General features: G+C 52.3%; 2 protein-coding genes across 3 annotated transcripts in view; one reads left to right on the top strand and one right to left on the bottom strand.

Annotated features, from left to right (window-relative positions):
• DIXDC1 (DIX domain containing 1) overlaps positions 1 to 23,267 on the bottom strand; it is a 27,823-nt gene extending 4,556 nt beyond the window's left edge. The window contains exons 1-14 of one of the 2 annotated variants that reach the window (XM_017738522.1): positions 22,990 to 23,267; positions 12,243 to 12,372; positions 11,358 to 11,483; positions 10,249 to 10,489; positions 9,098 to 9,205; positions 4,732 to 4,844; positions 4,229 to 4,377; positions 3,210 to 3,299; positions 3,059 to 3,112; positions 2,586 to 2,636; positions 1,523 to 1,627; positions 1,038 to 1,091; positions 434 to 526; positions 285 to 356 (exon numbers count right to left, since the gene is read on the bottom strand). In XM_017738522.1, coding sequence (XP_017594011.1) covers positions 285 to 356; positions 434 to 526; positions 1,038 to 1,091; positions 1,523 to 1,627; positions 2,586 to 2,636; positions 3,059 to 3,112; positions 3,210 to 3,299; positions 4,229 to 4,377; positions 4,732 to 4,844; positions 9,098 to 9,205; positions 10,249 to 10,489; positions 11,358 to 11,483; positions 12,243 to 12,372; positions 22,990 to 23,046 — 1,443 coding nt within the window. In that variant the 5' untranslated portion in view covers positions 23,047 to 23,267. The other variant, XM_008636926.2, reaches the window with a different exon arrangement.
• A 476-nt stretch (positions 23,268 to 23,743) lies between these two features.
• LOC108447671 (GPI-anchored CFEM domain protein A-like) lies at positions 23,744 to 24,007 on the top strand (the record flags this gene model as incomplete). The annotated part of the gene is made up of 2 exons (XM_017738369.1): positions 23,744 to 23,827; positions 23,867 to 24,007. Coding segments are annotated over 2 exons (225 nt in total), but the record flags the coding sequence as incomplete, so codon positions are not given.
• Positions 24,008 to 26,816: the final 2,809 nt, after the last annotated feature.

Here is a 26,816-nt window from a genome sequence, read left to right as displayed (position 1 = left end):
TGAGCTGTGGTCCAACCATGCCCAGGGTCAGAGCTGAAGCTGGAAGCTGAAAAACCCTCTGGCTTTCCTTACTGTTTCATCCCTGAGGATTCTGAGCTGGAGTGCTCAGTGCTGGGATTTTTGGCAAGATGGGTATTCTGTGGGGTCTGCCTGCCTTGGTCAGGGCTCTGGCAGTGAGAAGGCAGAGCAAGACCTCTCTGGGATGAAGGGGAGGGTTTCTGGAGACAGGCGGCTCCAGAGTGCTGGACAAACCTCACCCCATGTGTGGCCCAAGGCTCCCGTACCTCCTCAGCTTCTCTCTTCATGCAGTGAGCCAGCAGGGCCTCCTTGTGCTCCAGCTCCCGCTCCAGATCCACCTGTGGAGGTGCAGCAGAGGAGTCACCACCAACTGGGCCACCCAGGCCAGCTCCCAGTGCAGCCCAGCTCGCCCTACCTGCTGGTAGCTGGCCTCAGAAAGCTGCCTGAGCATTTCATCCAGCTTGGTCTGGTGCTGCTGCAAGTGCCGATCCTTCTGGCACAGCTCCTTCTGCAACACAGGGATCCAGGGAATCAGCAGGGCAGGGAGGGAGGCTTGGTCATCTTCCCATGGCAGGGAAAACTGTGTTATCTGCCAGGATCAGGTGACCTGCACAGGGTGTGCTCTGCCAGATGTTAGAGCTGAGTGTCAGAGCTTTTTTCTGACAAGATCAATCAGGTTTTTATTGCCCAGAGTCCCCTTGGCCAAAGACCCGCTGCTGAGGCCACACAGCTGTCCCAGAGAACACAAGATTCCCGAGGGATCAGAGGACAGCCAGGTCACCCAACCTCATCTGCACAAGTGCTGGACACTCAGCAGCCACCACCAAAAACCACAGCAATAAAAGATCTGTCAGAAGCTGTGGGGGGAATGCAAAGAACATCTGGTCCCTTCACCTCATCACAAACACCCCTGGCTCCTGCAACGCATTCCCAGGGGTGTCCAAGTGCAGGGGAGAGACAACAATCCCATTCCCAGAACTGAAGAACTACCCGAACCCCCAGGGAAGAGGTTCCATTACTTTGTATTCTGCCAGCAGCCGGTTTCTCTCTTCAACCTTCCTCTGGAGGTCAACCTGCAGGAATAACACCCACGTGTGAGGCAGATATTCCCAGACAGTGAAAACCTCTGCCCTTTGTGCTGAATGGTGACCAAAAACCTGCAGAGGTCCAGGCAGCTGATGTTTAGGGTGGCAACCTTTGGACAGAGACCTGCACAAGGCAGTGCCACCTGCTGACCCAGGGAGTGAGGAGGGACAAATGCAACAGCACTGAAAACATCAGGGAAAGCCCCTCCCTGTCCCAGCTGAAGGTCCTGGAGGACAGGAAGCGGCAGTGAAGGTCAGGAATCTCCACCCTCACAGCTGGCCAGCAGTCTGTGAGCAGCCTGTGCTGTGCAGAGACCTTTGACTGCTTGTTCACTATCCCACGACCCTGAAATCTCTGCTGCAACCACCCTCAGGGCCACCAACCCCCAGCCAAAACACCCCCAGCAGCAATGACTCACGTTCTGGTTGTGCAGCTCCTCCTTGTCCATGTTGGCTCTCAGCAGCTCCTGCTTGAGCTGCAGGACTGAAGCGTCCTGCTGGATCAGCCTCTGCTGCAGAGCGTCCTGGGGAGAGGTGATCTCTGCAGGGAGGTGCAGGGAGGGCAGAGACCCTTCCCGGGGGGTCAGTGACCCCGGACAGTGGCCAGAACACACTGTGGCCACTCGGGGCTGAGGTGCTGCCAGGGGCCCCAGAGGGCTCTCAGCCCTCCTGCCTCTCTCTTACCCAAAACTGATTTCCCTGCCAACATTTTGGCCATCAGGACAAAGGGATTTCTCTGCTTCAGCTTAAATTTCCTCTCCAGAAGTGACAGGCATTGGCTCTCATGGATAGGAACGGCTCTGGAGGGAGTTCAGGGCCCTGCAGCTCCTGATCAGCCACGCACCCAGAGGGCACAGAGAGGCCAACGTCAGCCCAGGACACCTTAAGCCCTGAGCGTGACCCAGTTGTGCAGTGAAATCCTCTCTGGAGAGGCCAAAGTCAGCACTAATTCTGCACCTTTCACTCACCCAGAGCTCCACCTTGGACAGCTACTGCTGTTTGCTCCCTTCTGACAGGCAGCTCTAAAATTACCTCTGTCAGGAGATCAGCAGTGTTCACCACTCCAGGGGCACAAACTGAGCCCTTTCTGGGCAGGATGGGGTACCCCAGGCTCTTTTTCCTGTGCTGGCAGGAATGAGTTCACTGGGCCAGTGCTACTGGGTGTGTACTCCAAGAGAGAGGAGGAAATAAAAGAGCCAGGAGAACCAAACAATTTATGCCTCATTTTGTTTAGGAGAAAACAGGGGAAAAAACCAAAAGAGGGGATATTTGACCACAATCCTACAGACAGAGCAGAAACCAGGAAATCCAGCTCCTTGTACCTGCCTGAAAATTCAGAAATAAACCACAGGCTCCCCCACCTCCAAGCCCCCAGTACTCCTCCTTCCACCATCTGAGATTCCTCAAAGGTAGATGGTTGCTGCTGGCCCTACTCACCCAAAGCATTACTATTTATTTTTGATGAAATGCCCCTTTCCTCACCTTTATTCCCTGGAGGTTTCGAGCTTCTTGTTTGTATTTCAGCAGCTCCTTCTGCAAATGCAACACAATTATATTAAATGGCACCTTGTCACCCCTTCAAAACCAACCAGAGCCAGTGTTTTCTGCTGCAGGAGGAAGCACATCCCACCTTTTCCCACAGATCCAAGAGCCAGTCAGGCCCTGAGCAATTTTAATGAGTTACAAACGTGACAAAGAGCTGAGCAGGTCTCATTAAAGTCCTGAGGAAAAACATGATTGCCCAGTCCCCCAAATCTGTCCTTCAGGTCAACATCAAACACTTCTGCCAGCATCAGAACTGGTCCCAAACCTCCAGAGTTGGAGCCCAAACAGAATACTCCCCATTTCATCCATCATATTGTCCACCCTGCCCCATCCCCACTCCATTTCCCCCAAAAAAACAAGTAAAACAATCTGCAAAACCTCTCTCTCCCCTCCATCTGTCACCCTCTAACCTTCAGATCTTGATTTTCTTCCACACTCTGGTCCAGACGGCTTCGGATGATGATCTGAATGCAAAGTATCAGCGTTGTTATTGTGCAGCAGGGGCAGGGCAGTGCAAAAGGCAGCTGGAGCAGGGAAATTTGGGGACAGGGATGTGCTCACCAGCTGCTCCTCAGGGCAGGCTCCGCGCTCAGAAAGTTCAAAGGACCCTTCCTGCTCATCCTCAGGTAAAGACCCATTGAGCAACAAAGCCTGGGGAGAAAAAGGGGGGAAAAAATCTCCTTTTCAGAGATTTCAAAGAGAAAGAGGTGAGCTGCAGCTCTGGCCAGCAGTCACTCCTATCAACCGTCCCCAACCAGCTTCATTTCCCATTTCTGCCAATTTATTCCCTCAAAAATGAGTAGGTTGTTTTCAGGAATGAACAAGAAGATTTGTCCCCTGGAAAGCTCTCCCAGGGGTCTGTCAGCCCATGCTCTTCCCCACAGGAAGAACCAAACAAGGACAGCTCAGACTTCCAGCGAGTGAAGTCTCAGCTTTAGCACCCTATAGGGGGTGTGTGCATCAGATCCCCTACATTTCAACCAAACTCTGACACACTGGAGGCTCTCAAGTACTGAGTAAGAGGAGGAAAATCGATGAATCAAATCCAGTTTCCTGGCTGGCCACATCAGCTGCCTCTCCTCGCTCCCAGGGGATGAGAGGGCAGCAGTGCCAGTCCCTCCTCTCCATGCTCCCAGTGGGCACAAAATGCAGCCAGATTTTACCAGTGAACCAAGGAATTTTTTAATTTTTTTTTTGGTGACTCTTTTGTGTCCCGCCCATTGTCCCCGGGGAAAGTGCCCGCCCAGCTGCCTGTGCTCCTCACACAATCTCTGCTTTGTTTACTGCCACATAAATATTTACAATTCAAAGCCACCCTGGGTTCCCAGCACAAACAGAAAGGGATGTTCCTGAGAGAGTTCAGTGCCTTCACCATATGGATCAGGGGCTCTGCTCCCCAGGCAGAGCCAAACACACACTGGGCTGAGGGGCAGGGAGGGGAAGCGAGGGAAAGGTCCCACAAATAACTAATTGTGGGGAGAATGTGCCAAAAATGAAGGTTCAGCCGAGCTCATGGAACAGCTGATGCAGGGCTGGGTGACCCTGGAAGGGAACACTCTCTGAGAAGAAAAATCTCTCACCTGCAAACCCGAAATCATCTTTTTCGCCTCCTCCATTTCCTTTTCCAGGTGGTCCTGCTGTTCCAAAAGCTGCTCCTCCCATGAGTTCTCCAAGTAGGAGCCAGAGTTCCCTGCCTGCCACTCGGGCTGGAAGTGAGAATCAGCCTCTTCTGCAAGAGAGAACAGCTGGGTGTGCTCAGGGCAGCCCAGAAAGGACATGCACCACTCACCAGTGCCAAGGAAGCAGCTACAGGTGTGACAGCTCATCTGACCCCAAGGATTTATGCCTCATTCTTGAGCTTTCCTACACACACTTTATCCCAGGGAATTTTGCACCTGACTCAGGGAGATTTCCAAGCACAGCACTGGGGACAGTGTGTGCCACAGAGCACCTGTGGGGTTTGCAGAGCATCCCCCAGTGCCAGACAGTGCCCCAAGGACACCCTGGAGGCAGCATTAAACAATTCCAGTCCCTGGGGAGCTTTTCAGCAAGTTTATCACACAAAGAAGTCCCAATGTTTTACCTGTTTTAGTCTCTGTTTCTTCACTTTGGAGGATCACAAGCCTCTCCTTCTCCTCCGAGGGAGCTACAGTGGAGTCACTCTTTGCACTGTGGACAGGGCTGGGTGATGTCAGGCTGCAGAGCAAGGCAGGAACAGTTCTTTTAGATGAAGATGATGTTGCTCAGCACTAATTTTCAACAAGCATTTCTCCATATTCACTTTTATCTAAGAATTATCTGAATCCCAGAGAAACCTTCGACAACCCAACCTGGGCATGTAATTTTTTCAATACAAACTCTCACACAGGGGTAGGACCACACTCAGGGCTAATTTACTGCCAGCCTTATGCTGCACAAAAAGCCACCCTGGTTTCATCTCTTGCTCCAGAGCTTCCAGATGAATCATTTCAACTTTAAATCCCAGTATTTTTGAGAGTCAGATTCCACTCACTCGTGTTCTTCAATTAAAACTTCTCGGAAGTGCCCACATATTTTCACAGGAGCCATCTCAGCTGACTGGGAGGTTCAAGCAATCCTTCTCTCAGAAATTCTTCCTGAGTGCATCTCCCAGACAACATCAAAAGGTGGCTGAAGCTCACTGACCCATTCAATGTACCCCAAAAGTCGCAGGAATTAATCCTTGCAAGTGTGAGCAGGAGTTAATTTTTCATTCTCCCCCAACACAGAAACAAAGGACAGGGAACAAAAAGAAAAACAGTGTGGAAATAATATAATAGGTTTAGAAAAATAAGAGGCTTCAGCAGCTCCCTCCCTGCATCTTCCCAGCACTGCTGCTCTGTCCCCCACAGCTCCCACAGAATGGGAAAAGCCCTGCAATAGAGATGGAAATGACTTGCTGCTCCTGCCTGCCCCACTCCCACGGCCAGGGCAAGCCTCTCCTCATTTAAATCACAGACCTGAGTCCAGTTTTTGTGGTCCAGACTTCCCCCATGTTAGAGGGAAAGAAGAACCATTGTCCAATAGAAATCTCCAACAGGGACAGAACCTGTCCTTCCAGGTGTGTGCATGATTCTTAAAGGGGTCCAGGCCACCTGGCTTTGCTCCAGGATTTAACTCCAGGAATTCCAAATCCATCACAGCAGTCCCTCATTAGGCATATTTTTAATATAAAATCTGTAACCAGCCCCCTGCTCCTGCTCGTTGCTGAATGGGGGCACGGCATAAAATTATGGGATCTTTTTTTTTTAATGCTGTTTATTATTTGATTTGGCAGTTCTGCTGGGATTGCATTATGCAACAAGAGCCAGAGGAAAGGCTGAAACTTTCACACAACACAGATGCCAGCAGGATGCCCAGCTGGTCTAACATGGCCAGCAGCTCCGGGAGGGATTTCACTTCCTTCTAGGAACAGACCTCAGAATTCCCTCCCTCCTGTTCTCAGCTGATTCTCTGAAAATGCCCTCACCCTGAGGCACTGCTGGCTGCCATCCATGCAAATCTGTCCCAGAAAAACACCACCAGCCACGGATGGGAGAGAAGGTGGTGAAACAGGGGAACCAAAAAGGACGAGCAGGATGAAAAACAAGGGTATGAGCCTGGAAATAACATTCTAAATCCGCTTCTCCCAGCACTGGATCCACAGCCCAAAGCCAACATAAGGGACCACAGGTGGGGATAGGTCCCCACAGCACAGACAGCTTTACATTTCCTTAGGCATTTCCACATCCCCAAACCCCTTCCAGGCAGTTTTCCTATTTCTGAAGGCCACTGGGTTCACCCAGCATCCATAAACACCTCCCAAACATTCCAAACAGTGGCAGAGCCAGAGGCAGCTGAAGCAGCAGCACAGGTCAGGCTGCTTTATGCATCATCCAATGAATGCTGGAAACACTTCCCCAGGTTCTGTATCAGTGCAACCCATCAGAGTATGAAATACCCGCTGATGCAATTCCTTTACAAGTGCATAACAATTCCCTCTTAAAGCATGCAGAAACGAGGGCTGGGAAATGAAAGCTTTCCAAGAGAGATTTATGATGCAAACTGCTCCACTTTATTCCTTTCACCACTTGGTTCCTTAACCCACATCCTGCCTCCCCCGAACCCCAGATCCGCCAGCACAGCCAAGGCTTCAGGGCAATGAACCTCAGCGCTGCCTGAACCCCCCCTGATTTTAATGAACACCCCATCCCTGCTGTTCCCAAGGACAATGGCAACAATCGCTCACCATTTGACCTGCTTCCCTCCCATGATCCCACTTTAACCTCTCGCCTCACAGAATCCGCAGGATCCCGGCTCCGGTCATGCCTCGTTCCCTTCACGTGCCCAGGGCTCAGTGCAGAGGTCGCCAGCTCCTGTCAAACTCCTGGAGGAAGCTCTGCGAGCCAGACTGCTGAGCGGGTTCCCAGCAGAAACAACACGCACACGGAATAACCAACTCAGGGTCTTCGCCGGCTGAGAGGCAAAGCCGCAGCCCCCACCAGCGGGTTCGATTCTGGAGTCAGGGAATTCTGCAGCCTGCCTTCGGCTCCTGCTGGTTTTCCTCGCGGGTTATTTGTCTCCTGCTGCTGCATTTTGGTCAGCTGCACAGCTGCTTGTTGTCATCACAAGGCTCCCGGCTTGCCGGGGCTGTTTCTCATCCCATCCTGCCCTCCTTGTGCTGCCGAGCATCCGAGCAGCCGCCGGGGGAAGGAGCTGCTGCCACCGCGGGTCCCTGCGCTTCCCGAGGGATGCGGGCTCTTCCCAGGCAGCTCTCCCAGCCCCAGGCACGGCTCCCTCTCCCTCCTGCTGTCACACGGGCTGTGCAGGCACAGCCTTTCTCCGAGATGCCTGGCTCAGGGGTGGGGGAGGGAGTGCTGCTGGAAGGGGAGGGGAAAGGGAGAGGGATGGGTGAGGGGCTCAGCAGCCTGGGAATCATTTCGGCAGCCTGCGCTTATTGGAGCTGCCGTCCCTGGGAATTCTGTGAGCGAGGCTGGGAGAGCTCTGAGCAGGGAAGGAGCTGCTGCAGGGCCGGGGATGCTGCCCTGGGACTCCACAGCAGCAGGATCGGATGGAGGGGGCGGCTGCACTCAATAACCATGACTCTCACTAATAAAAAAAGCATCTCGTTTCTCCCAGCTGGTTCTAACTGAGCTAAGCACATTTCTCCCTGCAAGGAAAGGGAAAGCATCTCATTTTCATCATGCAGAACTGTGTCAGCAGAGACACCCCCAGCAGCTGGAGGGGCAGAATGCCCCCAATTTTTGATCACTTATGTAAAGATTCTCGCTGTGTTCTGCCCTATCAGCAATAATATCAACACTGCACTGTGGTCAGAGAATTCATGGCATTATGGGCAAAAATAAAATAAAAATGCAGGATGCGCAGAGAAATTTTTGTTTACCACGAAAATCCTACCAAAATATGAGCAAACAGCAGCCACCTGACAATCTCCAATAGGACTGAAGAATACATAAAATATTCCAGCTCCCTTAAACTGGAGGATGAGAGCAGGGAGCAGCATGTGGCACTCCTGAGCTCACGGTTCAGGAGCCAATGCCAAGGTCCTGTGACACTATCCATGAAATCCGGCTGCCGAGAGCAGGATTTTTACATCCCCCCTGGCAGGCCAGCCTCAAAAGCACGCTGCTGACATCATGTGGAGGCACTGCTCCAGCTCTGGCTCACTGGGAGCCCCACACTCCTCCAAATGTCTATTTATGAACATGCTCTCAATGACACACAGCAGATTTGGGGGATAAACACGAACCCTTGTGTTTTTCTCCTCTGTTGGGCAAAATATCCTTAATTTTCAGGTACACAGAGAATTATTGGTGCTGTGGAGCATAAAAATCGGCCTGAGAAACACTGGGGAAACGTCCTGCCTGCTGAGAGGCTGTCAGTGGCAATCTGTCCTTGGCAAATGAGCTCATCACCCCCACACAAACTGGAGGGAGGCACTCGGGGAACAGCCCAGGCAGGGGAAGGACACGGCAAAGCAGAGTTGGGGCTCTCAGTGCGAACAGGAGACCCTGAACCCACGAGCTGCAGCTCCCCACGTGCAGCTCTGCCCTCGGATCTCCAGATGAGATTAACTGGAGCGCAGCACCATTTCCAGAGGGAGCTCCAGTGTGTTCAGTAACACAGTTCTGGCTCTTCCAAGTAGTTTCTGGTTCTCTGGGGGAAAAGGGAGCGGCTTCCCTTTACTACGAAGCTCTCCATGCTGGATCAGCTCCCTCACTAGAGTAGTTTTTCTTCAAAAGCCCTTTTTTGCTGCACTTTCTCTCCTATATCCATGAAAACAACAACAGAAAACTGCTTCACGTTGATTCCCGAGGCTTCACCCTCCAGATCAACCCTTTTCCATCAGAAATGAGCAGATTTTGGTGAGGAGAACGGGCACTTTAGGGAATGTCAGACCAAGGACACATCTTGGCCATAAAATTCCTCACCTGGAAGGGTGGGACTCCAGTGGCACGTTCTGCTGCCCCTCGTACTGCTGCACCAGGGCCCGCACGCTCCAGCAGGGATTCTCAATCTCCTCATCCATGCTGCTGTTCCTGGAGGTGACAATCACAAAATGAGGGGAGCCTCACCTGACTGCAGCAGGACTTCCTCTGTCTTAGGAATTCCTCTGTCTCCAAAGAGGAGGGGAGGAAAGCTAAGGAAAGGGAGGTAAGGAGGAGGGGACAGCCAGAAAAATGCCAATTTTCCTATCAGGGATCTCCATCTTCTTGGTGCTAAGGGAAAACAGGCAAACAGGCCTTGCTGTTTTAAACTCATCCCTAATTCTGTGACTAGAAAACTCCAAAAGCTCTGGAAATGCAAGGAAACATCGCAAGGACTGGTTTTTTTACTGAAGAACTCCAAGACCTTTGCAAGGGAAACCTTTAACATTTCATTTTTCAACAAAATGTGCCATTTCAGCCGCATTTCCAGACTTTCACAGGAGCTCCCTTGAGCCAATCTCAAATGGGCAAATGACCTTAGCTGTGTAAATGAAACCCTGCACAGCCCCACCACCTGGCTCCCCGTTAAATGTCATTACTATTATTATTATTATTGTCACCCACACAGCACCTTTGGCAAGTGGCAAATGGGATTTTCAGAATTATTCCCGGTGTGTGTGGATCCCCAGCATCCCCAGCACTCAGCAGCTGCCTGGAGCAGTGGGATGAGCAATGGAGGAGCCAGAACAGACTTGTACAACGTCCTCAGCTCTGGAAATAAAGCTCCCAGATCTCTGCCCAGCACCTGGGGGGAAAACCTGACTTTTCTTTCACTTGGCATAAGAACATCTCCAAGGAGACAGCACCAAGGGCAGCGTGGGGAAAAGGAGGCAGCACAGTTCCCCCTGCCTTGGCCAGAACTCCCTGTTCTTTTCCAGGGAGATAAAGAGAGACCCAGCTGCTATTTTGCTGTAAAACCTGAGAATGGCTGCAGAGCCAGGTCAGGGCCCCCTCTGCAAGGGCACTTTTTAGGTGTTTTTGTACAACAGGAGCTTCCTCACGCCAGGATACAATGGAGAAAGATGCATTTCTTTTCATTTGAATTTTCATTTGAATCCAACCCAGCCTCACGTAACCAGGGAAAAGCCCCTCACCTCTGTCTGTGCCTGAACACGTCCCGGCCGGACTGCTGGACATCCTGCCGGACATCGGCCAGGGCGGCCACTGCCCCTTGGGCCACGGCGGCGGCCGAGCGCGGCCGGAGGCTGCCCGGGGGTGCTGCCCAGCTCCTGCCCCCCGAGCCAGGGGTGCCAGCCCTGCCCGAGCCTGGTTTGAAGTGAGCAGCCAAGGCCAGGATCAGCCTCATGGTGGATTTCAAGTTCCCATCGACAATATCTGCAAAACGCAAAGCTCTGGGTCGTTAAGGTGAAGTGCCACTGGAGCTGTGGCTGCGCAGCAAGATGGAGATAATTGAAGCCAGCAGAGCTGTTCCAGCTCAGCTCTGGTGCTGCAGGGCACAGCAAAGTGCCTGCCCTCTCCACAGCTCAGGTTCAGAGCTCTGAGCAGCCCTGAGCCTCCCCTTCATGGCCATTTCCAGCCTTAATTACTGCACACACAGTTACTGAATGCTCTCGCAGAAGCAGAGCAGTTACTGAGGACTGACCACTGACTTTATCAGCACAGAATTCCCTTTTTTAAAACACAAAAGGCAGAACAGCAACGTGCCATAAACTGTTTGCAGCACCTTGCAAATGTTAATTAATCATTTTTAGTGGTATCACACAAGGCATTTTCCAGCACGCTGGTGTCATGGCAAAGATCAGCCACTCCTTCAGACCAAGATTTCCCAAAACAATTTAGTCAGAGCTACTCAAAGTCCTGACTAAACCACGCCACAGACATGTGACTGTGTGCTGTGTCTCCTCCCTATTTCCAGCCCGTGGCTTCCAGTGAACCACAAATATTTTTTCCGTGTCTCCTTTCACTCTAGCAGGTTTCTGTGTCCTTTTGGTGAAAGACTCCAAGCCTGTATTCCTCATTACACCATTCCCTGAGCTTCTGAGTGCTCAGTAGCAGGAAAAAAAGTCACTTTTTTCTCTGCATTGTCCATCTTTCAGCACAAAACCTTCACTAAACCAGAGGGGGAAAAATCCCCAACTCCCCCACAAACTGACACATTAATTTACTCATAAATTACCTGCTTGATATAAAACAAAGCCAGAACAGGATTTCAACAGCTAAAATCACCCCCAGGGCCACGTACCTTTAGCTGACGTCTGGTGCATGCGGATCTTTCTCGATGCCACAAACTGTAAGACTTTCTCCACATTCTCCCTCATCTCCTGCTGGCTCTTGGGGTTGACCTCGATGCCACTCAGCTTCTCACCAGCTGAAGGGAGGGGAGAAGCTTTAACCGAGGAGAACTGACCCGCTGGGGACTGTCAGAGGGATTGCCGGGGGTGGGGCACTGCTCTGCTCTCATGTCTGGGTGCTACATGCGGCTTCTTGTCCTGCTTGACAGGAACCCAGCACCAGGGATAACTGGGCTGGCGGCTGCATTGGGATTATATTAAGAACTGCGGGGCTGGAGCAGGATTCTGTCAGGATTTGTGACCCTGTGAGGGACCCACGCTGGAGCTGCCTGTTCCCAAAGGACTGAACTCCATGGAAAGGGCCCAGCTGGTGAAGAACCGCAGCCTGTGGGAAAGACCCACTTGGGAGAAGTTTGGAGAACTGTCTGCTGTGCCTGGGACCCCACTGGGGCAGAGGATGAGTGTGAGGAGGAAGGAGCAGCGAGGCCAATGAACTCACTGCACCCCCTGTGCCCTGCCCAGGGAGAAGGGATCACATCAGCAAACAGGTCACTCTTCCCAAAAAACACCCACTGACTCCACGCCAGCCCTGTGGGAGTTCCCACTGCCCCTGCCAGGTTTCAGCCCATCTGCCGTAACTGCCTCTGAACCATAAGTGCTTTAATAGAATTGCATTTATCATCTGCTTTGGGATTGTTTTCCTTTCCAGCTGCCCCTTCCCCATGAGCTCTGCACCCCCAGGAACATCTGCCTGGCAGATGCCAGAGCTGAGGCAGCCCCTCCACACCACAGCCAGAGCTGCAGGGGGAAAAACAGGGCCAGATGGCACCACTGACCTACAATCTCAATGAGCAGGGCAAGAGTGACCCCATCCCGCAGATCCTGCCTCAGGTCCTGCACTGGCTTCGCTGCTGGCTTCTTCTTCAGCTGGGAGTTCACCCAGGCCACGTAGGCCTGCAGCTGTTGCTGGAAACAGAAAACAAAATGTTTGCACTGCAGGGGCAGTCACAGGGCTCTCGCTTCTCTCTCTGATCTTCACAGATCTCAGTCTTCTGCCCTCGAAAACAAACACCAGAGGCCTCACCCCAAAGGCTGGCTGACATCCCTGCCTGCTGTGGGGCAGCTCAGCCCTCGCCAGCGTGGGAGGAGGGAGCAGGACAGGACTCCTGAGCTGAGCACAGCTGACCAAAGAGCTTTTCACTGCATCTCATCTGTGTTTGAGCCAAACCAAGGCTGTCATCCCCTCACTTTGGGGGCCACAATTTGCTCACTCAGTGTCCCATCCACACTGTTTTCATATCAAGAAAGCAGAAAACCCACAATGCAGAAGCAGGGAACTCTGAGTTACTGCCCATTAAACAATTCCACAACAACCAGGGGAGATTTCCTGAAAGAGCCAAGAGCCTCCCTCTGTAGAACTCCCAGCCTGGCTCCTTTGGAACAGTTGTACATCCCCTCCACGTCCTGGGAGCTGCCTCAGCACTTCCAGTGGCCCAGTTTCTATTCCTGCACACAGGGAAGCTGGCTTGGGCCCTGGGAGCAAGGAACAGCACCTGTCCAGCAGCTCAGGAGGGATGCTGTGTGTGGGAAGGACCAGGGAAACTCAAACTCAGGCTCCTGCTCACCCTGAGGACCCATCTGGCACAAATGACCCAAAGGCAAAGAGCAGATCCAAACGACCTTTCCCTTTCCATCCCCCTCTCTGTAACCCTTCCAGGGCTGCTGGAAAGGCTGCAATCCCTTTGGGCAGGGCTGCTGGGGGACATGGAGGGTAAGCAAACTGATCCATTTATGGGATTACCTCCCTTTTCACTAAGCTTCCCATTATTGTGCCGATGGAGCAGGTTTTAACCCCCATTCCATATGATCTCAGCAGTGTCAGGCAGAGTTTATGCTTTTACAGCCCATCAAAGTCACAATCTGGTCACAGCCTCACTCTTAATTATCCCGACATAGGAAATCCAACTTTAATCACACATGGCTCGGTCTGCTGGTTCAGAAAGGTGCCTGGACCTGTGTCCAGGCAGCTCTGCTCACTCAGCAGAGGCTGGGGAGCTGGAAGGGGATGGGAGCTGAGGGCCTGCCTGGTGGCTCTGGGAAAAAAGGGAGCAGAAATGGCAAATCTGACCCATCTTTGCTGGAGCAGACCTGGCCTGCCCTGGGGAGGGGCTCTGCAGCTTCTTCTGCTGCAGTAGCAGCAATGTCCAGCCCCAGAAGTCTTTATTTTCTACTTTTCTAATCATTTCAGGAACTGGCACTAATTCACCAAGGACCTTCCAGCCTGCAGAAAATCTGCAGTTTCTGGAGGAGTGTCTCATTTAAAGGAAAAACCCTTTCACCAGGCAGTTTGTTTTCTGTTCCTTCTCTCAGAACATTCCTTGTGCATTCACCAAAAAGAATTTTTGGCAAGCTTTTAGTCTCTATCTCTTAAAAGCACGAGGAGGTTGACACTGTTATTATTAGTAAAAAAAAAAAGCCATTCCTAAATCCCAGAGCAGTTACATTTTAAACAATGAGCATTAAAAGGAGGCTTCTGAGGCAATGGAATTGGGATGGCACCAGGACAAAGTCATTTCATTCCCGTGGCTGCTGTAATTCTGCAGACTTACACTTCATTAACAGACTTGGTTGGTTTTGGGTTTTTCCATTAAACATAAGATTTTCCTGCAGACGTTCAGACAGTTGGACTGAAGAGTATTTCCTAACTTTGTACCCAAAAACCTGGCAGACTGAATGAGTTCAGCAAGAGCCTTGGATTGCTCAAAGCCCAGAAATGCAGGGAGAGAGCTGTCACTGCTGGCAGCTCAGGGGAGCATGTGACTGAACTTGCCAAGGAAATATATCAGAAATAAAAGTTTAGTGACCTAAAAATGGCAAAGCGCTGTGAAACACATGAAGGGACAAAGCCCCTGAGCTGCTCAGCAGAAACCCCAAGGGCAATTTTTGAAGCTGGTGAGTCAAAAACGCTTCACTTCTCCATCAGCTGGGGAATAACAAGGACATTGTGGGCCACACCTTCAGTCCTTCACCTTCAACACAGCCACAAGGCCTCCACCCTCAGATTCACACCTCTAAATCCACAGGTTCAGATCTCTAAAAAAAGTGGAAGATTTTTTCTTTCACCCCCTCAAGATTCCATTTGTTTCAAGCCCCAAGGCAGCTACCTCAACACAGCCCTAAATATTAACACAGCAACGTGATTTGCTGCTTGGATAGACATCATTCCTGCCATCTATCCTGGAAAATACTCCAGGGATCAACTTCCACCACAGGGAGGACAAGGATTTCCTGGGATGTGTCCTGCCCTGGGAACAGCAGCTCTTCCCACTCCACAAAAATACTCCTGAGCCTGCATTTGCCCACAAAAATGCACCAAACCCACAGCTTCCATCCCCATGGATGCATCACAACACTCAGTCTCACACAGGTCTCAGTTCCTTTTAGCCAACAAGACCCCAAAAACATGGCTGGGAACAAACATGACACATCTCAGGCCTTCCTGCTTCCCCTGCACTTCGGTGTGAGCTCCTGCTCAGCCCAGTCTTAGAATTTCCAGGGCTCACACTGCTCAGCTCCTCACCAACAATTCTTCCAAACCCAGAATTTTTCAGAGGAAAACCAGCCTGGTGTGGGGTTTACTATACAGAACACACATTATTTAGGATTATGGTGGAGCTAAGCTTAATCCTGTTTACATTAACACAGCTTTGTGTTCCAGAAAAAGCCTCTTTTACCTGTACCTCGCCATGGGGAAGAGCAGCAGCTTCACCTGAAGGGAGCTGGAGCCCAGGCTGCTCCAGGCAGATCTTTGTGGGGTGTTTTTATCTTACTCTGGAAGGCTCTGCAGGGCAGGAGAAGATTTTTAAAGCAAGGTGTGATGGACTACAGGACATCCCAACAGAGTTCCATGGGCAAATTACAGGTTGGGACATGTGAGGTTAATTTTCACCTCTCTGAGATTTAAATATTGCACATTTTGGTCTTGAACAAATGGACAAAATCATTTTTTTTATAGCAAGAAGGGCCTGCCCTCCTCACCTTCATCTTTCAGGAGATCCTGTGACACTCTCTGCTTCTAGAAACAGATCCCTTCTCTACACTGATGTCATGAGTTTGAATCCATCCTCATCACTGGATTTAGAGAATCATGTTTTTGAGGCTCTTTACACCGATTTCCCTTGGTGCACTGCTTTAGATGAGTTGGAATCTATCCTTATTGTTGAATTTAGGGAATCATCCTCCCAGAATGACGTTTTTCAGGCTCTTTACACCAACTTCTCTTTGTTGCACAGTTGTGGCCACTGCCCAAGCCCCAGGTCTGACAAGGTCAGCAAGAAGAGCCCTCGTGCTGCGGGGCAGCTCCCAGGATGAAAGGAACTCACTGTTCCTCCCTCCCAGAGCACTGAACCAAAGGTCTGCAGCAGCCTAATTGCATCAGGATGTGGTGGTTGAAGCCCTGTATGATTTTGAAGCTTTCTGACATTACCTTAATTAGATAGGAACTGTAATTTTCCATCCAGCCTTCCTGCAGTTTGCTGATTTATTTTTTGTTGTTGTTCAAGGAGGCCTTTGTAGGAGCAGAAAACACAAACTCCCAAGCAAAGAAAATTATTCTCTCTGCTCTCAAAGCCAGGAAAAGATTTTTTTTGCCTCTCAAAATTGATGCTTGAATGTGATTCAGGTTTTTTTCAATGTACTGAGATGCATCCAACAGTGAAAACCACCCAGATACGACAACAGTGATGCCAGAATGACCAACAGCACCCACAGGAGTTCTCCTTCATAAAACACATAATTTAAAGCAGAAGGTGCTGATTTCCAGAGTGCCCAGCTCTCCAGCAGGACATGGAATTTTTGACGACAAAGTTTTCCATCTTTTTCTCAGTCCTTTCTTTACCCATTAAGAGGAAGAGCTGAAGTGCAAACAGCAAGGCCCAGTTCCACCCAAACTCCCTAAATTATTTCTACCACTTTGATTTTCACTTCTTGTAAAGCCGAAAAACTGCCGTGGCCATTCCAGAGTCATCCAACCTCCAGTGCAGGATGAAGTAATTCCTACCTGTGCCTAAATACACAGGTATTGTACTCATTTTGTGCTGTGAAAGGGCTTAATAATGCAAATGTAAGATCCTGAACCAGCACCACCACTCACTTTATGCTCACCAGGTATCTGAGGCCTTTTCACACCCAGGGAGAATTTCTGTGCCAGCTGCAGACAAAAAATAAAGGCAAAAACTGGCAAAAAGCTGAGCTCTGAGTACAAACTGCCGGGACTTCAGAGCACATGATTCACCCTGAGTTATCAAATGGTTCCACTCCACCCAAACGAAGCCTAAGGTCTGTCACAGCACGCTGCACTGAGACATCCCCTGAGGAAAGAAAAGGAGCTTTGTTCCTTCTTTAGCAGGATCCCCATCCCCAGGCAGGGAGAGGCAGCCCTGTGAGGAGCCTGAGCTCCTCAGGACTGCAAAATCTGCAGGCAGGGGCTTTGCAGAGGGGAAGGGACATCCAGGGAGGCTCCCTGGCCCAGGGTGAAGGGCTTTAAAGGCACATTTAGGACACAGAATTTTGAATTCCCTCTGCCCATGACTTGCTGGGAGTGTGGCAGCCCCTTCGCCTCTCCAAGCCTCACTTTCTACCCACCAAGCAGCTGTCAAAAAAACTTCTATTTCTGGCTTTGCAGAGGGGAAGGGACATCCAGGGAGGCTCCCTGGCCCAGGGTGAAGGGCTTTAAAGGCACATTTAGGACACAGAATTTTGAATTCCCTCTGCCCAAGACTTGCTGGGAGTGTGGCAGCCCCTTCACCTCTGCAAGCCTCACTTGCTACCCACAAAGCAGCTGTAAAAAATCTTCATATTCCTGGTAAAATGGTTTGAAACCAGGAAATCTGCGAGTGTTCCTGTGCAAATGCTCTGTAAGGACACCCTGCCAAGGGACAGCCTGGCTTAGCCACCTAGGCAGGGATTGAGTCCTAACTGCTCCACCCTCCCTAATCCTGTAGAGCAGCAAATACATCCTTCCCCTGCTGAGAAGTCCCACTGCTGGCCAGGCACGAGGGTTTGGGGAAAAATTGATATGAATTCCTTGCTAGAGCAAGGAATGATCTGCTAGAGCACATCTGGGGGTAAATGCAGGTGTGGGGAGCCCCAGCTGTGTTTTCTGGTCTCTGTGCTGGAGACTTGGGAGGCTTTCAGGGCGGCAGCTGCCCAGTCAGGCCAGACAGCCTGGAAAGGCTCAAAGGGCTCTTCAGATCCAGCCATCTCCCCCTGGCTTTAACAGGATGGGGAAGGTGTGAAATCCTGCCCGCCTCACCCCAAAACGAAGCTGGGGTGAAGAAACAGCAGCACCTCTAGAGCTCAGTGTGTTCAGGGAAGCTCTGAGGGATTCACCGCTCCAGGGAGCACCGGGGCTGAGGAGGATGAGGGAGCCAGAAGTCAAAACAGTTCTCCATGGTGAATCCTATTAATGTATAAATAGCCCTGGCGGCGCGGAGAGGCACGGCTCCTTCAGCTGAGATCACACAGCACAGACCTTTGTGTCACAGCTCAGGACCTTACCCCGAGGGCAGCAGAGCCAGGGCCAGGCCACGCTGCCAGAAAATAACCCCAAACACAGAAACAAACCAAAATCAACCGCAGGACACTGCCCAGGGTGAGGATTCACACCCCACAGGCAGGATGGCACCTCAGCACCTCAACCCCGCCAAAGGATGCGGCAAAGATGGGCGAAGGAGAGGGGTTGTACATGTGGGAAATCCAGGAATTACCCCCTCAGCTGAGAACCGGGGGAAATACTCCATGAAGCCCTCGGTGAGGGACAGAACACAGCCCTGCAGCATTTCCTGCCTGCACAGAGCGGGGCAGGGGCAGCTCTCACCTCGAAAATGTGGGGAGATTTCCCCTCATGGGCAGATAACCCTGCATTTTACTTGGCTGGGAGACCCTGCTTTCCAATCAACCTCAGCTTGGGCCCTTAAAATCTCCCTGTCCTCTCTGGAATGAATTGTTTGTTCAACATAATCTATGGGGGGTTGGGGGGGGGGGGAGTATTTTAAATTACTCACTGCACACAAGCAGACACATAATTAAGCTTGCCAGAGGAAATGATCCCCGAGCTCGAAAAAGAGAAGGTGTGCTATTGTTAAAAGGCAGGCTTGGCGCTGCCAGGCCCATTTCTGACACGTTTCTCTGGGCCCCATCTGTTTTAAAGAGCTGACAGAAGTGTCAGCACATAAATAAACTGCGTTTCCCCGAGGAGGGAGAACAGGCTGAGGCCACATGGACGGAGTCACCGCAGATGAGACCCCTCTCCGTGGTTCCCTTTCATTATAAACTCCTGCTTTTAGCAGCCACACTTCCCAGGGCACCATCCAGCTGTGGGACTGAATTATTTATCGGCCTGGGAGCAGGAGGAGTCCCCACAAACAGCAGGGAAACACCTTCAAGGCAGGGCAGGCCATTAATGGGAGAAACACGGGAGGTGCCCACGGGGGACTTCGCTGCCTCTCAGCATCAAACAAAACCATCCTGGCTTTAGATGTCTGCAGGTGACAGCGTCCACGAAGGCTTTGACTCTGAAAGGAAAGGGGGAAAAGGGAAATAAAGTGGCCTGGAGTGACAGTTTAGCAATTGAGGGGCCCCTTCAGCAGGCGGTGATTCCTTACATGAAGCACCAGTCCAGCACTGGGCTGTGGAGCAGGACAGGCAGGAGCTGCAGAAAGGACAATGATGCCCCCTTCTCCGGCACTAATTAGGGGATAATTGGGCTGCTGAGGTGGCCCTTGGTGAGAAGGATGGAGAGGGAGAGGGAAAACAAGGCAAGGGAACAAAAGAAAGTTCCCTGTAGCCTCTTGGCTGCGTTGGGTTTGGTCACCACCCTCCACTGTCAGGGAGCTCTGCTGGGATCACACCTCGGGACTCTAACACATTAATATTTGTGTAAATAAACACCTAAATAAGTGAAAAAATATGGAGAGGACGCACAGTTAGTGATCACAACAGCAGGGACGGAATGACAGGGCTCCTCTCTCATTTCCAGTGCCTGGGGTGTGAGGTGCGTCCTTGGCAAGTCACAGGTTCTCCTCTGCAAAACTGATTTTAGTTTTACTTTTGTTGCAAGCTGCAGGGTGTGAGGAGGTAGAAAGATCCCGTGAATCTGTTTTTACGGTGGGAAAGTTTTTTCCACAGCTGAGCTGTCTGTGGGTAAAACCAGCCAGCGTGAGGCACTGAATGTCACTGGGGTCTGCTCCCGTTATTAATTATATTATTTATATATAAGTCACTATTCGTGCCTGAGGAGGATGTGCTGCCCTCGAGCACAGGAAGTGTGAGCTCGACCTAAACCCAGACCTTGGCTGGCTAAAAATGAGCCTGACGCTGTGCGGAGGAGGGATGGAGCGAGTCCAGCTCGGCTCAGCCATCCGAGGAGACCTGGGGCCGCCGTGGAGCCGGCAGCAGGCTCAGCTTTCACCCCCAGTTTGTTTTCCCGGTGGTGAAGCCCAGCAGGGATGTCCAGTGTCCATTTTCTGTGGATAACGGGGTCGTGGGGGCACAGCAGCCAAGCTCTGCCTGGCTGAGGAATCACCAAGCACTGAACAAAATTAAGTTCTGCACTCTAAGAAAGAATAAAAACCTCCCCAAGAGAAGATCCCTGCGACCAAGTGAGAAATAAAACAGCAGCCACTCTCTGGTTCCAGCAAATCCCCCAGAGTTTTTCTTCCTTTCCAGCTTACAGATGGCACATCGTGCTCCAGCATGGGCATTACTGAGTCCATAAATATCCAACAAAACTGGTTTTTTGTGCCCCCTAAAGAGGGAAGTCCCACTGCACTCCCCACACAGCCACGGGATTCCCATCTCTGGAGTTTCTTGGTGCATCTCCTTATTTTAGGATTCATTACTCTCCTGACAGCAGAATAAGCAAATAAAGAACACTTCGAAAATTACATTTTCCAGACCAAGTTGAATTTCAGTCCCACGAGGATTCAATTTACAGAAAAAGATGAGGGGAAAAAAAAAACCCCAAACAGCTCTTTGTCAGCCTCTCCTAAAAACTGAGTCCACAAAGCAGATTTACAACCCCCAGACACGCAGACACCGCTCATCCCTCAGGAGAGGAGTCAATTTTACACAATAAACTCTGCCCCACAGCCTCCTGCCGTTTGTATTATTTACTGGGACAGCAGCAAAGCAGCGAGAAGAGCATAAAACCCCCGAGCTGAAAACACCGCCTGTAACACCAGCCACGAACTCCTCACCAAACTCCCTCCGGCTCGCAGCCCCCCTGCTGAGGAGCCACCACCAAACCTCGCTGCTTTCCCCCCCTTCTCTGCCCCACAAAGCACCGAGAACGAAACAATTCTGCACAAACCCGCCTTCCCTCTGGGGCCGTGACTTTACCTCGGTGAAGCCCTCCTGAAGGATATCCAGCAAATTCCCCCTGGCCAGGCAGGCGAGCTTACGAGATGCAGGCGCGGGGAAAACATCTGAAACCCATTTCCAGCCAGTCTACACGCAGAAAAAAAACCCCCCAAACTCTCAGTGTAAATGAGATTTTTCAAACCCGCCATACACAGAGAGCCCTGCTTGGTGTGGGGGTCGGGAGGAGGAGGAGGGCAGGGAGGTGATGCCTTGCACGGGGAGGGAAGCACAGAGAGAAGATCACTCTGCAGCCACAGGAAGCTGCACGCCAGGCCACGACCGCTGGAAGGTTTGCACGTTTGAATATTGCATTTTTCAATTAAAAAAAAAAAAAAAAGAGAGAGAAAACGTCCCAACAATTAAATCCAACCCCCAGCTCGTTTTGTACATCAATAAGTACACCCATCACAGAAATAAGTATCGAGTATCTCCAGGCAGCCTCTCGAAGTTGGTGTCACCTTACAGGAAGCGACCAGGGGGAAAGAAAAAAAGGAAAATGAAACCAGAATGAGTGAAAACCCCTCCAGTCAGGGGCTCTGCCTGGCAGGCACAGAGCAGCACTGCCAGCACTGATCCCGGTGCCTTCAGGTTCCAAAATATCTTGCCAAGCGTTTCTAAGTGTGAGAAACATTTAAAAACAAACTTTTTTTTCCTGCCTAAGTGTTGAAGCATCCTGAGGAAAAATCAAGGCATAATTTCACTGTTTTAACCTAGCCCAGCTGAAATATAGAAAGAGAAGCAACAGGTCATTTCCCTCTGTAACCAACCCAAAAGGAGGCAGTTTCCTCACCTCCAGTTTTAAATTACTCCTGTTTGCTCTCCCTGCTTTTCATAATTCCGTGGGAGTTGAGATTTTTATGTTTTCATCGATTCTAATACCACATCTGTTAAGCAAAACAACAGATTACAGCAAGGCTTAGCCTTGTAAGCTGGAGATGCTGGGGGGTTGGAGCCTTGATCCCGTTTACTTTTGAGCTTCAAAATGCCATTAAAAAAATATTTAACCCCATTTTTAAGATGCAATTGAGTAGCTTATGCCTGTGCAATTCCAGTAAAATTTTGTGGAAAAGCTAAGTGGTTTCCCCATGAGACAGAAAGTGACCTAATTTTAAAGGAAAAACCAACAAAGCACAGAGCTCTCACTGTGGACTTTAAAATGCTCTTCTTGACCAATTGTTTATTACATATATTTATATTGATTACATTATATATATTTATCACCTGGTTTTTACATAGTAAACACACATTCACAGAGGATTTGTAACATAACATGGAAGGATGCTGAGATTTTTGGGTCAACCAAGAGGAGCTGGGACTGAAATCCGGCATCCAGGGGCTCCCTTTCATCCCATCTCCCTCTTGCAGAGCCCCCCACCCACCCCAACACCAGCACAGCAAAGGCAAAAAGTTCAAAATGTTCTCCTTTTCCCTGCCAGGCTCGGGTACAGGCCTGCTCAGAGATTTTCCCATCAAAGATTTCCTTCTGCAGGGGGTTTCTTATCTCTGCCTGAATGCCAGGGAATAGAGACCAGGCTGGATGTGCTGAGCCATTCTTCTGTGCATTGTGGGGACACAAATGGGTCTGGGGTGGGTGTGTGGGCTGAAAATAACTTTTCAAAATTAAATTCTACTTCTCCCTTTGTGTTTCACTCTGAAATTTCCAGCTGCTCGTGGCAGGAATTGTGTTTTTCTGTCACTTTTACACAACAGATGCCTTTCCATGTCACTTTTGCCAGAAGCCTCTCACTAACAGGAGTGCTGCTTCAGTATTCCCCCTGAACTTTCCCAAAGGAATCATCTCCCCAGTGATTCCAAACCTATCGGGGCAATGATACCCAAAAATGCCCCCAGCAGCTGCTCCTGGGGTGAGTGGCCCGAGCCCAGCCCACAGGGTGGTGACACTTCGGCTGGTGGCATTGCCATCTCCTGGCCACTTCCAGCATGACCCAACCCTTGTCCTTGCACAGTAAAAGTGTGGCTGGGGACATAAAAACAAGCGAGGCTGGATCAGGAATTCACCTGTGGGGTTTGTGGGGCCGTAACTGCAGCAATAACCCACAGAGCTGCTTAAAGCCACTCCTGCAGTGTGTCACCGACCCCAAAGTCCTCATGAAGCACCCAAAAGAGACAGAAAGGACACAAAAAAGGCTGCTGGGAACTCACAGAGGCCGCAGGAGGCTGTGGGGGGTGACAGGGCACCGTGTCCATCAGAGTCCCCATGCTGGATGTCACAGCTCAGTGCCAAGGGAAGGTCCCAGCACTCCTGAAACCTGAGGGGAAAAGCAAATCCACCAGGGACCTGAGCCCTCAGAGGGGCTGCGTGGCCCCAGGTGCCTCTGGAAATGGGGTGGGATGGGGTCTGGAGCACCGGGATGCCCAGGAGCAGGGCTGGGATGGGCTGTGGGGCTGGAACGTGGGGAACAGGCACAGGAACAGGAGCAGGGCAGTGCTGGGGGGTGAGGAGAGGCTGGGGATGGGGTGGCACGGGGAGAAATGGGGACCCCAGAGAGAGGGGAGGGGTGGGGAAGGGTGGGATGGGAAGGGTGAAGTGGGATGCGGTGGGTACCGGGCCCCGCCCCCCCGGCCCTACCTGCTCCCGGTGCGCGTCTCCGGTTGCCACGGGAACGGGGGCGGGATGGGGCGGGACAGCGCTGGCTCCTCCCCGGGATCGGGATCGGGATCGGGATCGGGATCGGGATCGGGATCGGGATCGGGATCGGGATCGGGATCGGGATCGGGATCGGGATCGGGATCGGGATCGGGATCGGGATCGGGATCGGGATCGGGATCGGGATCGGGATCGGGATCGGGATCGGGATCGGGATCGGGATCGGGATCGGGATCGGGATCGGGATCGGGATCGGGATCGGGATCGGGATCGGGATCGGGATCGGGATCGGGATCGGGATCGGGATCGGGATCGGGATCGGGATCGGGATCGGGATCGGGATCGGGATCGGGATCGGGATCGGGATCGGGATCGGGATCGGGATCGGGATCGGGATCGGGATCGGGATCGGGATCGGGATCGGGATCGGGATCGGGATCGGGATCGGGATCGGGATCGGGATCGGGATCGGGATCGGGATCGGGATCGGGATCGGGATCGGGATCGGGATCGGGATCGGGATCGGGATCGGGATCGGGATCGGGATCGGGATCGGGATCGGGATCGGGATCGGGATCGGGATCGGGATCGGGATCGGGATCGGGATCGGGATCGGGATCGGGATCGGGATCGGGATCGGGATCGGGATCGGGATCGGGATCGGGATCGGGATCGGGATCGGGATCGGGATCGGGATCGGGATCGGGATCGGGATCGGGATCGGGATCGGGATCGGGATCGGGATCGGGATCGGGATCGGGATCGGGATCGGGATCGGGATCGGGATCGGGATCGGGATCGGGATCGGGATCGGGATCGGGATCGGGATCGGGATCGGGATCGGGATCGGGATCGGGATCGGGATCGGGATCGGGATCGGGATCGGGATCGGGATCGGGATCGGGATCGGGATCGGGATCGGGATCGGGATCGGGATCGGGATCGGGATCGGGATCGGGATCGGGATCGGGATCGGGATCGGGATCGGGATCGGGATCGGGATCGGGATCGGGATCGGGATCGGGATCGGGATCGGGATCGGGATCGGGATCGGGATCGGGATCGGGATCGGGATCGGGATCGGGATCGGGATCGGGATCGGGATCGGGATCGGGATCGGGATCGGGATCGGGATCGGGATCGGGATCGGGATCGGGATCGGGATCGGGATCGGGATCGGGATCGGGATCGGGATCGGGATCGGGATCGGGATCGGGATCGGGATCGGGATCGGGATCGGGATCGGGATCGGGATCGGGATCGGGATCGGGATCGGGATCGGGATCGGGATCGGGATCGGGATCGGGATCGGGATCGGGATCGGGATCGGGATCGGGATCGGGATCGGGATCGGGATCGGGATCGGGATCGGGATCGGGATCGGGATCGGGATCGGGATCGGGATCGGGATCGGGATCGGGATCGGGATCGGGATCGGGATCGGGATCGGGATCGGGATCGGGATCGGGATCGGGATCGGGATCGGGATCGGGATCGGGATCGGGATCGGGATCGGGATCGGGATCGGGATCGGGATCGGGATCGGGATCGGGATCGGGATCGGGATCGGGATCGGGATCGGGATCGGGATCGGGATCGGGATCGGGATCGGGATCGGGATCGGGATCGGGATCGGGATCGGGATCGGGATCGGGATCGGGATCGGGATCGGGATCGGGATCGGGATCGGGATCGGGATGGGGATCGGAGCCAGCCTGGGGAAGCCTTTGCCCAGCCCCGCATCGCCGCCCCGGGAGCGGGACCCTGTGTGTCCCCCCAGCCCCGCAAAGCCTCGCCCAAAGTGCGGACTTATCACTTAAAACTAAATATTGCATCTTTAATGATACAGAAACGCTCGTTTGGCACACGTGACAACCGCGGGGAGCACAGGAGATTTTAATATTCAGTGCAAAACCGAGTCCTTAGGAAAATCCCTCTTGCAGAACACATGGCTTCCACAATTCCCCATGGAAAGCCTGGAAAACAGGCAAAAACCACCGGAATGGGAGCACGGAGTTGGCTCTAGGATGAGCTGCGCTTCCAGGAGCAGCCCCGTGGGTGATGTGGCAGCAGGAGCTCCTCAGGGAATGGGAAATAAAAACCATTCCAGGGGCTGGGGCACTCATTAAAACACATAGAAAAACTGGAAGATTGGTCCTCAAACACTTCCACCGTGGCAAACACAGCCCAGAGCAGTTTTGTTTTTCCCCATGAGCAGGAACTCCTTCGTGCTTTTCACATCCCCCTGAGTTATAACGTGCAAGGTTCTCTGTGTTTATAAAAGGAACCATTTCTAAACGCTGCCAATAACCGGGGCTGCCCCACAATCTGCTCTGACGGAGGAACAGAATGTGCCAGGCCTTGGTTTAGTGCCTGAAGATGGTGCTTGGGGAGCCCTGGTCCCCTGCCAGCGCTGCCCAGTGACAGGAGCCATTTGGACCATTGCTACACTGAATTATTGACACTATCTGAAATCCAGAAACAGGTTCTCAGAGGCGGATCTGATAACCCCATGTGGTGTGTGGCTCTGATAACTCCCGTGGTGTGTGCTCTGTGTGGCTCTGATAACTCCTGTGGTGTGTGCTCTGTGTGGATCTGATAACCCCACATGGTGCGTGCTCTGTGTCACTGGGGTTTGTAACCAGGACTGACAGCACAAAATGAGCAAGAAGTGGAGGCAAAGTCCAAAGTCCTGTCCAAAGCTGCCCAGGATTCATTCCCAGTATCCCAGGCATGCAGACAGATGAGAACTGCCCTAAACATAAGCAGTGATTTGCAGCTGAATTGCCAATTTTCCCTTGTTTCAACTCCAGTCAGAGCCAGGAGCTTGCTCCTCACTTGTTTGCATGGAGGGGTGAGGATGCACCTCTGAACAGCCCATCAGTGACAGGAATTGTTCTGTCCGCCTCATAATTCTTCATTTCTGGCTGCCAGGTGCTGTGCACGGCTGCAGAACACTGATTTGGGGCAAGGGGATGCATACAGGGCCTGGCTGCACCTGCAGGGGCAGCTGTTGGAAGGAGACAGCGCAGCACATCCTGCTAAAGGTCTCCCCTCCTCACAGCACCGCCCACACGTCACTCTGCACCCTCAGAACTTGAACACTGACACGAAACCCCGTGCAAAAACCTCCCTTGAGTCCTGGATTCCATGTGCCACGTTCCCAAACCCGGCACTCAGCTGGAGCCGTGCCACAGCAGGGGCTTTTCTCCCTGCAGCCCTGAGCCTTCGCCAGCCCAGCAGCAGCTCTGCCACCTCGCAGTACAGGCAGGAGCTGGGCTGCCAGCTCCAGGGGCAGCTCTCCCGAGGGGAGGAGGTGTTTTTTTGCCAGCAGGATCAGACGGGAAACTCCTCAGTGAGAGTGGCTGTGGTGGGAGACACA

The sequence above is a fragment of the Corvus brachyrhynchos genome, unplaced genomic scaffold (assembly GCF_000691975.1).
Source record: "Corvus brachyrhynchos isolate BGI_N302 unplaced genomic scaffold, ASM69197v1 scaffold46, whole genome shotgun sequence".
Classification (NCBI taxonomy): Eukaryota; Metazoa; Chordata; class Aves; order Passeriformes; family Corvidae; genus Corvus; species Corvus brachyrhynchos.
Note: the sequence above shows the minus strand (reverse complement) of the source record. Positions and strands in the feature narration are given on the sequence as shown.